We start from the raw sequence: 13,999 nt of genomic DNA on the forward strand, positions 1-13,999 counted from the left end.
CGTGTTAGTGACGAAACTTGTACGTGTTGAAAGGGTGAGCGGTCTAGTATCACTAGGGTTATGGTTCTAATTACCTTATCACATTTGTTCCATTTAAGGAATCACATTGTAAATTAAATGCACGAAGATCAGCATAATGATGACCGGAAAATCCGACCTTGGTATACAATACACTTCAACTTTAAAAAAAACAACAACATTAGTTTGGTTTTTTCTTCTTCATTAGTCTGAATAATTAAAATTTGATTTAATCAAACATGTGTCTTAGTCTTTGAACTTAGCGGCATTAGAAAGGAGTCTAGCTGTCGGTGAGTTAACAAAATCTAGAAACAGAATAGAAATGAAACACGGCGGTTCATTGGGCGTGCTTTGGTGCACGCGGCTAAATAAAGCGTACACGTAGAACAGTCAAATCTTAATGAAACGAGGACTTTTCTTTATAGAAGGAAATATGCGAATTGCGTAGGAAAGTCGATAAGCAAGAAAAAGATATAAAGTTTTCTTCTGTCATAAGATACAAAGACTGCCAGTAGTTACTGTAAAAGGAAAGAGAACAACATTAGAAAGCATCTGCGATCCCGATCATGATATCAATCAGATGTAAATAAAGTTTTGAAATCTCTACTTTATTAATTGAGCCGGGAAATTAGTTTAGATTTTCAAAGTTTCTTTTATGTTGAATTATGTATCGTCACTGAAGCCACTTTTCTACTCTATACACAGTTAGTTCTAATACACTGCCCTCGGTGTCAATATCAACCAAATTAGGCTTGAAATTTATTCAACCCATGATTATATATAGTATTTGTGATTAGAGGGGAAATATTATTAGTTCATACATGTTTCCAAAAAAAATTCAAACGAGCCTGTTCAATCAGATTGCTAGAAATCGTAATAAAAGAAACAAGAAAATAAAGGAAAAACCCATAAAAATACAAATCTTATATAATGCACTGATCAAATTGCAATCGCTATCAGAGTATACCCGACTGTTGATATCTTTAACTGTCCATCTAATCTGTATGCTCTAGAGAAAGGTATATTGCATCTAATATCTAAAACTTGTCCATGCAGCGACTTTCACATAATGTTGACGCCGTACAGAAATCTTCCAGAGTCGTCACAAACCCAATAATAATATAAAATTATGCGAATTTCTTTTTCTTGGCTTTTCAAATTCTCCTATAATATATTTTATTAAAACAGTGTTCAAACGATTGTTCTTCTTCTCTTTTAATTGCATTACTGCCACATAAAATGTAATTTCTATAAGACATCTGTATAATTTAAATTAGTACATATATGAATAAGAAAAGAGAAAATCTAGCTCCTATTTTACTTTTATCCAAACTTCGAAAGTTCCTATGTTTTGTCAAAACCGATCACTTCTATCTTGGTATTATGAGACTACTGATTGCATGCAAGATTTTCTTACCTCCGAAACTGAAGATTAGACAACATGTGAATTTACGCACCTCCAAAAAAAGGAGTTGGCAGTGGTACCGCTCCAATGAGCATGTGCAGGATTACGTTTTGCAAAAACAGATTTTTACGAAGAATTTTACTTCTTTTAGACTATAATTAAGGCATATGTTAGAATGACCTTAACAAGTCATGAAAATAAAAAAGTAGCGAGGTCAAGTGCTTGAATTATTTTGCTACTCTTAACAGACAAATAGGTCTTCAGACATGATCAGGGTAGGAACAACATCCAAAAGTTGGATAGTAAATCGCCAGATAGCATATACACTTTTATAAAGACTATGGCGCAGAGCGTGTATTCACATCTCTCTCCTGCACTCGCATTTTCTTCCGTATGGTGATGACTTACATGTATTGTATACGACTGATCCTATTCTCTGGCCACTTATCAGCCGAAAATGACCTAGGACAAATAACAAACTGCCACAGTACTCTCAATATATTTCCATCTAAAATCAGTTATGTATCTAGATTGTCTCAACAAATCTGTTATTGAGTCGGACAGGACCATTAGCAACGAATAGCTGTTTACTAAATGCTAACCTCATACGGTATCACGGTACCAATTGTTTTTCCATATACCTCAATGCTAATGTTTTGTGAAATAAATATACTTTCTGTCCTACTTGGGCATGCATGTCACATGCTGTCATATAGAACAATGCTAGATTGTCAATTTGACAATGACATAACCAGGTACTCCATTGCATTTAAGAGAGATAACTCTACTGGAACTAGACAGGGGTAAGAGTTATCTAGTCACAACAAGCACATTTTCAGTCATGTGTACCATATTTTAAAAAAATCATAAAAAATACAAAATATGATCTAGATAGAAATTAACACAAACTCACATGTTGCCAAGAGGCTCAACTTTTTTTTAAGCCAAACAGAAAGTACAAGTCTTACATAATGCACCAATCACAGCTAGTTTTGTTCTTTAATTCTGAATACAATGTTCCATACACCTTAAGCTCCGCCCACCTGGACTTGCGCAATTGGTACCGTTATACCTATAGCAAACCTTAATTTTTCCAATAATCTGTGAAATAGTTCGGGACTGTATAAGTAACAAATATACTTAGTCTCACTTGTGAAAAACAATTTGATGAGGTACTAACCTATGTCTTATATGAATGTGTATAGAAATGTCATTGAGCTGTTTGAACTATTGTTTTCATACTTTTGCTTCACCATCAAAATCATCTTTTGAAATAAAATGAATTCTTTCAACTATGAGTTGTATATTATTCATATCAGCAATTATTGAACTTCACATAGGTGATATGGGATAAATCACATTATATCATATTATGTAATAACTAGGTCAAAGGTCAATGTACCAAATAGTATGCACCTGTCCTACTTCAAAATGTACAATTCACCTAAAAGAAAGGAATTTATATTTGTTTGGTAGGTGCAGAACTTAACATCAGAGACAGGTGGACATGACCCAATCTTATTATAAAGTATAAGCTTTGACCACTTTACACTATCTACAGATACAAGAGGTCACTAACCACCAGTCCTCACACAAAGGTCCACCTACCCATCCTCTTTGTAACACAAATAGTAAGCTTTCCTCCTTTGTAATGTGAATAAAATTGTTTCAATAAGCCAGTCAGTCACCAAATATAGTAAATCGCAGCTTCTAAGTGGTTATGTTTGGATTGGGAGGTGAAATTAGGGGAATAAAATACAGAAAAATGCCAAATATAAACACTAAGTATAGCACATCAAATGGAGTTAAAAACAGGAGGAAAGTGTTTATCTAAAAGGGAGAGGTAGCTTATGATAAAGGAATTAAAGGTGGCAAAATCAGCAATGCGAAAAATGAGAAGTGAAAGTTTGATGACCTTACCTTGGACAAATATATGGGGCAGGGCCCAACAGGTCCAAGGACAGCCCAAAGGCAACTGTGCTATAACATCCCTTACAGGACCCAAATTTCAAGTGAAGTTGTGTTCATTTCCATCTAATATAAAAGGGTGAATAATTTAGATAATATAGATACATCTAAAGTATATTTCTTCTACATAAGAATTTAATAATAATTGGCATAAGATAGAGAGAAACTTATCTCAGAGCCAAGCAGAACATACCTTATCAGTTTTTAAACTTGTAAACTTTACTGTGAGAAATTATCAAATTGCTTCTACTTACATTTGCATCAAGATTGAGGGCTAATATAATACTTCACAAATCTTCTCTTTATTTTCATAATCAGTCACTGAAAATGTGAGATTTTATTTCCTTGAAATGTTATGACTGGTGTAAGGGAGATAACTGAATGATATACATAAGGTGTGGTAACCTTGAATACATTATCCATGTAATATAGATGAGTTCATCAACAACCTGTATTAACTTCATTGCAATTAAATTATCTCAAAATACATTACTGACAAAGTGAGAACCTAACATTTAGACTCCTATGTTTAGTGGAGACCTCAAGAGTCATGTAATTTTAATTTCTAAGATGACGCAGCTCTTTCATATCACATAGTTCATATTTTCTACAATGCCGGCATGTAGAGTGCAGCCTTCCATAACCATGCAGATATCATCTCATGCCAATTTGGATTCTTGCGATGGGATGCAAAGTTTCAAGAACAGTGTGGATTTGAATGGAATGAATACGCACTGTGTGACTAAAATGGTTATCATTCTGTAATGTTGGACCAAACATGGAAATTCCACAAGAGCAGCTTGACAGAAAGAAATAGGATTAATTGAAAGTCAGTAGTAGATTATAATTGGGCTTATACAAGTGCCAATGGGAAATGCTGACTTAAGGAAACTGTTCTTGTTTGTTGGTATTCACTGCTACTTCAACAAAAGGGAATGCAAGAGAACTGAACTAACTACATGAACAATTTCAAAGCAGGAGAGTGTAAAAAAAAAAGAGGGACAATTAGAGCAGGACAATTCAAATCAAAATGGGAAGGAATACCAAATCCTTAATAAATTACCTAAAAATTACTCATGCCAGAACATCCCACATGGTACAAGTGATCTATCTACAAGTGTACTTAGAATGTTCTCTATCCTGGTTTATGGCATGCCTTACAAGAACAAGATAGTTGTTTTTGTACACATGATTTTTCATCTTTTGCAGGTACAATAGCCAATATTTGGCCAAAATCAACTATATTATGTTTACATAACTTATTTTGTTGCATGCATTCCAATCTAGGAGGTAACAGCACATACATAAAGGCATCAGGTAACACAAGTCTATATCTATCATAGCTATAGTTATCAAAAGTCCCCATCCAAAGCCATCTTGTGCTATTTTCTAAAGATTTCATACATTTTATTCTTAAAGAACTTTCAATATTTGACCAAAAGTGTTCAGCATACATTTGTTTTCCTACATCAAACTAGTATAGTTCATAAATGCCGCCCACATGTATGCGTTTCTATGGAAACACTGTGAGGCTATTCTTTCCTTTAGGTATCACGGTACCAATTGTTTTTCCATATACCTCAATGCTAATGTTTTGTGAAATAAATATACTTTCTGTCCTACTTGGGCATGCATGTCACATGCTGTCATATAGAACAATGCTAGATTGTCAATTTGACAATGACATAACCAGGTACTCCATTGCATTTAAGAGAGATAACTCTACTGGAACTAGACAGGGGTAAGAGTTATCTAGTCACAACAAGCACATTTTCAGTCATGTGTACCATATTTTAAAAAAATCATAAAAAATACAAAATATGATCTAGATAGAAATTAACACAAACTCACATGTTGCCAAGAGGCTCAACTTTTTTTTAAGCCAAACAGAAAGTACAAGTCTTACATAATGCACCAATCACAGCTAGTTTTGTTCTTTAATTCTGAATACAATGTTCCATACACCTTAAGCTCCGCCCACCTGGACTTGCGCAATTGGTACCGTTATACCATACATAGAACAGGTACATTTCAACAAAAACAAAAAATAAAGTAGGCCAACCCTTCTTGTCTTTTTCACAGGCAATGCTTGTGTGCAGATGAACGAATGAGTTCACAATATTATATGCTTGAAATTAAAGGCATTTCAATGGCATGGTTCTAGCTCATCTGCAAGAATGTAACTCAACAGCTTCTCAATTAAACTGTAAGTAGAATGACTACGTTTAATATTATCTTTGTCAGTCATTGCTAACTGCATCGCGTTTTCTTTGTGAATGCGTGATGTGTACACATTGGATTAGCCCAGTATGCATGACTTACAATAAACGGAAAATTCTGCAGTTTTTTAAAGACTTGTTTTGAACAAGCCATGAAACTGTGTGAATTCTCTACAACAATTATTTTACTGTGTTTGCTACCTATTTATGTTTGTCAATTTCACTTGCTCACCACCCCTTTCATGTGCATATGATCTCGCCCGCTTTTGTAAAAGAGTATAAAGATTTCTGTCACCATCTTTTCAATATTTCTTTTAAACTGGGAGCTGACCGAGTCCCAACGGTGAAGGAAGAAACACGTTGATACATTATACGCGAGTAACGTACCATTGTTGAATAGCAACTTTCACCCCAATGGCCCATATAATAGGTAGAGCGACACTGACACGAGGAAGCGAAATACAGGAACATACATAATACAGTGTATCGACGGAAGCATTAGCCATCACGACCGGAAACGTGTATCCGTGTTGCAGTACCTCAAGATTTCCTCTGAAGAAAGAAATTCAGTTGGCTTGGACGTTAATATCCTCTAATCGGTAGGTAAATTTGTACACTTGCTTGCCTCATTACCATTCCAATGATTAAGGAAACAACACACTCCTTGTACCTATTTTCAGTCTCTTTGTTTACGTTTTAATTCAGCATGGATATATTGGTCCCCGGGTGGTCAAGTGGTCAAAAGCACTCACCTTTACCGATCACTGCCATCTCACACCTGTCTGAGTGGGTCTGAATCTTGGGATGAAAAATCGCGTAAAATTCAAAACAACAGAAACAACAGTATGGATGCTCCATACCCATCCACCACTTGTTATATCGGTATTTAGATTTAAATGCCTCAAGGAGGGTTTCTGTGAGCGTCGATGTAGGACATTACGATTTTATAGCTAGGTAGGTTTTATGTAGGCTTTGAAAGAGCGGGAAAGGTTTTAATGTTTAAAGACTATCTAAATTGACAACTTCACCTACTAAAGTTACTAATATTAAATTACATGCAATTATCTGGCAAACGAGAGCAAACAAGAGTGATAGAGGGAGGAGGTTGACATAATGACCCACAATCAACACGAAGATCGATAAAGACTTGGAATATTTTCTAAATAATAAATTTTTAAAGCGCATATCGTAACAATTAGACTAAATGGGAGTATTGTAAGAGACGGACAACATAATTAATAGTAGTAGTAGTAGTAGAGAGAGAGGTGGCCGGACTCTTTACTTGAAACGTAATAAACATTTTGTAGTTGAAGGTAATTAATCTTGCTTACTTGACCTGTATTGTGTATTCTTGAACTTACCAAAGCTCCATCATGAATCGTGTCACAATATATATTGGCTTCAACAGTGCGAAAATAATAGTGTATTCGATACATCTCAAGAATAAAATACTACTAGTATAATCGTTACATGTCAAGGAAATATCATTTAAAATGTGAATGCATCTTATGTCTCAAGACAAAAAATCTCCGTTACTACTTAACATATTAATGTTTCTTCCGTCAACAGTTTATCTTATCAAATTGCCGGCCGAAGAGAGGTTGTGGCCGGCTGAGCATGTCGACTGCTTACGATATGCTATGTCTATTTTTGTTTTCTCTAATCACTGGTCATAATATTTTCTGATGTCATATATCGTTACAGTGTCATGAACGTAGTCAAATAAAATCACATTTAGGTATAGAAACAAACGTGGGTATCATAAGTGAGTAAAGCAAGATTACTGTAAAATGTTGAAACAATACGTATGTGATTTCCCCAAAAAAATCGAATATGTATTTATTATTTCAAATAAAATGGCCGCTATCGCTTAACCGGCTTGAAGCAGCTGTTCCGTTTTTTAGTGCCGTTTTCTTGATATTTGTGCTTGTGCCTGTATTCATCTACGTTATTGTGTTCATTATGTATTGGCTGTTAAATTTCTTATGCGTTTCTTCATCTCCTTGTTTTGGAAATCAGAACAATTAGACTTTTTCTCAGCTATCATGCTCCACTGTTTTGAACAAACCGCCACGACGTGATATTCGCCAGTGAACCCGTTTATGCTATGACGGACCTTCATGAATTGCTTTAAATGAACATTGTGCTCTAGACTAAACAAACTGGGACTACATTCATCATTACCTAAATGAAAACAGAAGCGAAAAAATAAACGTTATTTCAAAGCTGGCCGGCGTAAAACAGGAAGAAGAATTCAAGTTATCTCCCTTATTTCGGCTCAACAATTTAAAAAACATTCGACCGTTAATTTAGATAACCTAATTTAAATCCCTATTAATTCGTCAACCTTTGTGTCAACTATCCAAGAGATACCTCTGCTTATTGCATTATTCAATGCCCAATCAGTAGGACCACCGGAAAAGCGCACAAAAATAGTTAATTTTATCAACGACCAGAATATTCACGTCTTTTCCTGACAAAAACATGGCTAAAAACATCAGGCGATGAGCCCAGGTGTGCGGATCTAACACCCACTGGTTACTCCATCAAGTTGTTCCCCCGTAACTCTCGCGGAGATGGAATTGTTGTCATCACAAAGAACTCCATGATCAAACGTCTTAGCCACATCACAACATTAAATTTTGACAACACCTCGTTTGAACTTGTCCAAACCACACTCACACGGGAGCAAAGGTTAATTCAATTTTTTGCCTTTAGCGACATCCTCCTAGTAGAAACAACAAGAGTATGGAAATTCGATAGGTGGCAACCTGATTATTCTTGGAGATTTCAACTTTCACATGAATGTCCTGGAAACCCAAACACATCAAAACTCATAGATTCCATTAATGTTTTCAACCTCAGTCAGTTAATCAACCCACCCATAAACATGGTCACATTTTAGACTGGATTCTTCATAGACCTGACGATAACATTCTACGGTCCTGCCTGGTATCACATGACCTTGCATCAGATCACCTCTGCATTATATGCCATCTTGATGCATCATTCCTTAACCCTCCACATTTATCTGCTACTAAGAGAAACCTCCGTATGATAAATAGAAACACACTAATGCATGACATCCATGCAAACCTAATAACTTGCTTACCTCCTACAGCAGAACAATTCTATAACTGCCTGCTTTCATTGCTCGACAAACATGCCCCAGCTACGAAGTGCAGAGTATCAATTTAAAAGTGTTCTCCATGGTATAGCAGTGTTAGGGACCAGCTTCACGCGGCTAAAAGAGACCGCCATAAAGCTGAGAGGCTTTGGCTTTCCACGAGACTCGCTATTCATAAGCAAATCTATGAGGCCGCTAAGAAGAATGTCACAAATATAGTCCATGCAGCGAAATTAGCCTACTACACTATTGAGATGATGGAAAATTGCAGCTGCAAAGACCTCTTCGAGATTACTAACAAGCTAATGTCAAGGAACAAATCTACACCACTTCCAACTACCTTCTCCCCAGTCGACCTTACGGACATGTTTGCAAATTTCTTCCGTGACAAAGTACAAACCATTGGAGATAAGCAAGACACTACAATTTCAATGGACTCGTCGTCATCATACAGTTGGTGTACAGAATTTGAGCGGCAACCATTAATAGCATTTGAACCTGTCTCTATGGATTCCTTACGTACAATCGTGATGAAGAGTGCACCAAAGTATGTGAACTAGATCCAATTCCAACATCACTGCTGCTTGAGTGCTTAGATCCAGTATTGCCTTCACTAACTGATGTTATTAATGCATCTCTCTCATCCGGAGAATTCCCATCATTTTTTAAAACTGCCATTGTAAAGTCTCTGCTGAAGAAACCATCACTAGACTATAACGACACAATAGACCATGATGTATTACTTCACCGTCTCCAGCATGTATTTGGCATTCATGATGCAGCCTTACTGTGGTTCAAGTCCTACTAGGTCAACAGGACACAAATTGTATCTGCAAATGGAATACACTTCTGCCCAGTTGATCTATGTTGTGGTGTTCCACAGGGGTCTGTTCCTGGACCTTATCATAGATCATCATCCAGTGTCTCACCAATTGCACGCTGATGACACCCACATATACAAATCTAACCACCCAACTGAAGTTGATGCTACCATCCAAGGTGTAGAGATGTGCATTTCTGATTTGAAATCATGTATGACATGTAACAAGCTGCAGATGAATGATGATAAAACTGAGGCCATTCTGATCACAACAGAAAGACTATCTCAATCACATCCTTTACCTCAAACAATAAATATCAGCAACACCAACATTAAATTCACATAATCAGTACAATACCTAGGTGCTGCTCTGGACAGTACTCTCACACTGCACTCTCACATTGCACCAACATGTCATGAACATATGCAAGGCTGCATATCTTGAGCTGAGACGCATCAGGTCCATTCGCAAATATCTTTCAGTTGGTGCCACTAAAACACTTGTGTGTTCATTAGCACTTTCAAGACTGGACTATTGTAACTCAATTCTGTCTGGTTCATCTCAATATCTGCTCCAGAAACTTCAAAAAGTTCAAAACACAGCTGATAGGGTCATACTTAGAGTACCACGATCAGAGCACACCTCCCCACTGCTCTTTACCCTACTCTGGTCATACAAAGTCCTCATTATTATTATTATTATTATTATTATTATTATTATTTTATTGTAAACAAAATAAATAAGTGAGATGAAGTTTAATCGTCCGTCTCATTCAAAACGTAACGGACATCAAATAAACTTTCCGAACTTTTATAGTGTTCAAACTGACTAAAATATGAATTTCAAAACGAAGCGATTTTTTTGTGTGGCGTGAGCGGTATATGTCTGTATGCATACAGCTTCATACAATGAAATTCAGCTGCGATCCCGCTTGTATTATAGTGAGATTTGGATTTTTAACGAATCTTAAACACTTTTCCATCATTTCGCTACAATGTCTGCAGTGTGAAAGTCTACCATGAAGTCTAACAATAGGGACATCATTCCAATACATGTAGAATCATGTTTCACCCAGTCACATTAACCCGACACCAGGCCGACCAGTCTTAAAACTAACCGTTTAATGCTGAACGCCAAGTGCGGCAGTTGTTCGAACTATTTTTATAAGTCTTTGATACGCGTCGGCCGGGGTTCGAACAAGCGATCTCACACATCCCTGGAGCACACACTTATCACTTAGGCCACTGGAGCGGTCCCTTTGATTAGTTTAAATTGCGTAAAGTCAGTTTGCATGGCATCATGTAATCCTTATCTTACAGAATTGGTAGCGTACGGGGCCTGGGTGTGGGGAAGGGCTGTTGCCCCGGTCGCAAGAGGTCTTGGGGTGCCACAATCCACGGGCACTAGTAGTATTGGTACACCTAAATCCCTTTGAGTTATCATAGTCGCCGGGGGCGCCATTTACCCTTAGTACACCACTGTAAAACATGCACAAATTAAAGTTATGCACCCTATAGCCCACAGGTCCAATCGAAATATACACATTTAAGTAAACAACGCATGGAATGATGCGGAAAAGGGTTTTGAGCTTTCATGGAATTATGACTAACCATCATATAGACTTTCCTCAGATTCACATCATTACGAAGGAGTAGAGTAAAGCTTCGTTAAAAGCAATATCTAAAACATTTTAAACAATTTTCAATAAGTGCCAACAAACTATAACGTGAAGAGCCTCATAACTAAACAGACTTATGCGGCTAATCAAGTTTTTCTTTTTTTAAAATAAAATAGGCTTGCAATTTGTAGCATCATCAGGGTTTAGCAAAGTCATTACTTTCGGCATTCTTGCGTACTGTTAGCATTTACCTGTTTAGCTGATGTACTAAACTCACAAACAAATATATAAGTCCGTTTATGCAATTATATAGCCCCGGTACCGGAACCGCGCTTCTATATATGATACGTATTGTCAGTTTTGCCATAGAAGGTTGGCGTGAATCAAATTTTAGAGAAAATGAGTTTACTAGCAAAGTTTACAAAATATAACCTTTCTCACATACACCCATTGGCCGAATCCTAGACTCGAACCCACGCAGACAAAGGTGAGATGGCAGTGAACCGTAACAGAGAGCGCTTTATACCACTCGGATACTCGGTGCCCCCCTTCTGTATATGATATGTATTGTCAGTTTTGCATTGACACATATAGTCTGACATATTTTTTTTCCACTCGACTAGATGAGCTCAGTGCAAAAGTTTAATAACGTATGTATGTCACCAACCGCTTCAACTCGAATCGGCAGGCAGTCCTATCCCTCGAGATGCTACCGACTGAATCTAACTTAATGTGGTCTGATATAGAACGCATACGTAAGCGGCGATACTGGATAATGCAACTGAAAACTCACAGGGACTTCAGCCTAAGTGAAAATGTCAAAATGTCGTAATCCATTCTTATCAAAACTAGACCATACAGCCCGGTATCAGTTTTTTTTTTTTTTTTTTTTTTCTGGCGTACGCAATGTTTGCGGTAATATTTATCCGAGTAAGCATCCCGTAGCTATCAGCATGTACCATTGTTATTGTTATTCTTGTTCAGTACCCGCTATTATTGATATATCATGCTCTTGACACATTTACTTTGTGCATCCATGTATATCTTCACCGGGATATAATTTAAAGTTTACATTTTGTACAAGGTGTTGGTTTGACGCGACTCATCACGTCTCCTCTGTTACTAGCCTGAAATAGGTCAAAGTAGTATGGTTTCCTGCGTGATATGCACGATATTTCCCTCTTTGAATTTTGTCATACAACCTTGTCTGGTACGTGGAAGCATACAATAGATAAGTAGTTTGTCTGTCTTTAAAACCATTGATCACATTCTGTTTTGATGTTTTATGTTTTGTTTTTATCTTTCGCCGTCATTCAAATATGTAGGAGTCGCGAATCGTTTTGTATTTATGTGTTTAGTGCTGGAGTAGTTTTGATATCCAATAAGTGGAGCAGACTATAAAAGACGGAGATGTTTACATTCAAGCTTTCATATTCAGTTGACAACTCATGTGAATGTGATCTTCTGTTGGCGTATAGACTGTAGGTAATATGAATGGCCTGTATACGTCTTCAAGTTTATATGCTGCTATTCAGTCATAGTATAGGTGCTACATGATGACCTGATGAAAAACAACGAGGTAATGTGTTAATCTCTTTGTAATAAACATGTTTATCTGAATGGAAATGATTGATTTGTTGACTGTTACACAAAAGTGAAGCTTCAAACAGGATTTGGCATGGAGGTACTCATACGATCTTACTTTATCCCTTTTTCTTTCTTCTCTCATGCACTATACTCCCTTCTCTTTTGATGGTTTTTTTACCTATGTGTCCCTTTATATTAGTATGTATGTCTGTATGTATATTTGCGTTATTGTCTATGTATATTTTAATGTATGCCCGACTATCAAGGAAATATTGGACAATACTTAATGAGAAATGTTAAGCGATTTATTTGGGACAGAAGCGAGATAAATTGAGGTATAATAGTTTAAATTGTTATTCTCACCCCGTACAGGTCACTGACATCTCACTTATGTCCACGTCGGTTCGAGTCTCGGGCCCGGCCAACTTGGGTATGTGAAAACCTGCCATTTGCTTCCCGTGTCGGTGGTTTTTCCTGGGGTTTTCTCGGGTTCGTCCTCCGCCAAACATACTGGCTATTATGTATCTGCTGCAACACCCATAAGAGCAAGAACAAAAAACATTTTGTCACCTTCTTGACAATAATTTTAACGCTCTGCATAAATGTCACGCAAGGTGTTTCGGATATATCTATTCCATTTTGGGGTACTGTTATGCCCTTTCATATTCATCCTTTCTTTCGTCCGTCGTTCATGTATCCCATTACCGCTTACCGTTTGGTGTAAGTAAACGAATCCTTGCATAAGATCGGTGTTATTCTCGTCTCATGTCTTTCTTTATTGTGGGGAAGGCGGAACAAACATTTCATTGTTCAAAATAATTACAGCGATATTTTAGTATAGTTTTGACCAAACTTAAAGGCTATAGCAGGAGGAAAAACTATGTATTTAGCTGATTTCGTTGTATAGCTCGTTAGACAACTTTTAGTTTTGGAAAGTTGGAGGGTTTGGATGACTGCAAAGGGAGGTAATGATTAATAGAAAGCATGTAATTTTAGGATATAATATCCATCCATGTTCTCATTTCCCATTAATTGAAAGCGTCTAGCAAATATTGAAGGAGTTACTAATATTCGTTATGGTACATTTAATTGCCATTTCTTAAATATGTATTTTCCCTCATAAGCATAATCAAATTCACCACAAACAGGATTTCATAAATTTCAATGGTAACAAAGCAAACTGAGGGTGAAATAATAAATACATAATAATTAAGTATATAAACGGAAGCATCCGTA

The 13,999-nt window shown here is 36.7% G+C and overlaps 1 protein-coding gene across 4 annotated transcripts in view; it reads left to right on the plus strand.

The window, feature by feature from the left end:
- Positions 1-5,934: 5,934 nt before the first annotated feature.
- Positions 5,935-13,999, plus strand: part of LOC149790302 (ras-related protein Rab-5A-like) — a 44,120-nt gene continuing 36,055 nt past the window's right edge. For 2 of the 4 annotated variants that reach the window (XM_089972349.1, XM_089972352.1), the window contains exon 1: positions 11,898-12,386. In XM_089972349.1, the coding sequence (XP_089828475.1) occupies positions 12,341-12,386 (46 nt within the window). In that variant the 5' untranslated portion in view covers positions 11,898-12,340. Of the gene's footprint in view, positions 6,210-11,897; positions 12,387-12,424; positions 12,861-13,999 lie in introns of those variants that run through there. The other 2 variants (XM_089972351.1, XM_089972350.1) reach the window with 2 other exon arrangements.

This window comes from Sinohyriopsis cumingii, chromosome 10 (assembly GCF_028554795.1).
Source record: "Sinohyriopsis cumingii isolate HCF-2022 chromosome 10, ASM2855479v2, whole genome shotgun sequence".
Lineage (NCBI taxonomy): Eukaryota > Metazoa > Mollusca > Bivalvia > Unionida > Unionidae > Sinohyriopsis > Sinohyriopsis cumingii.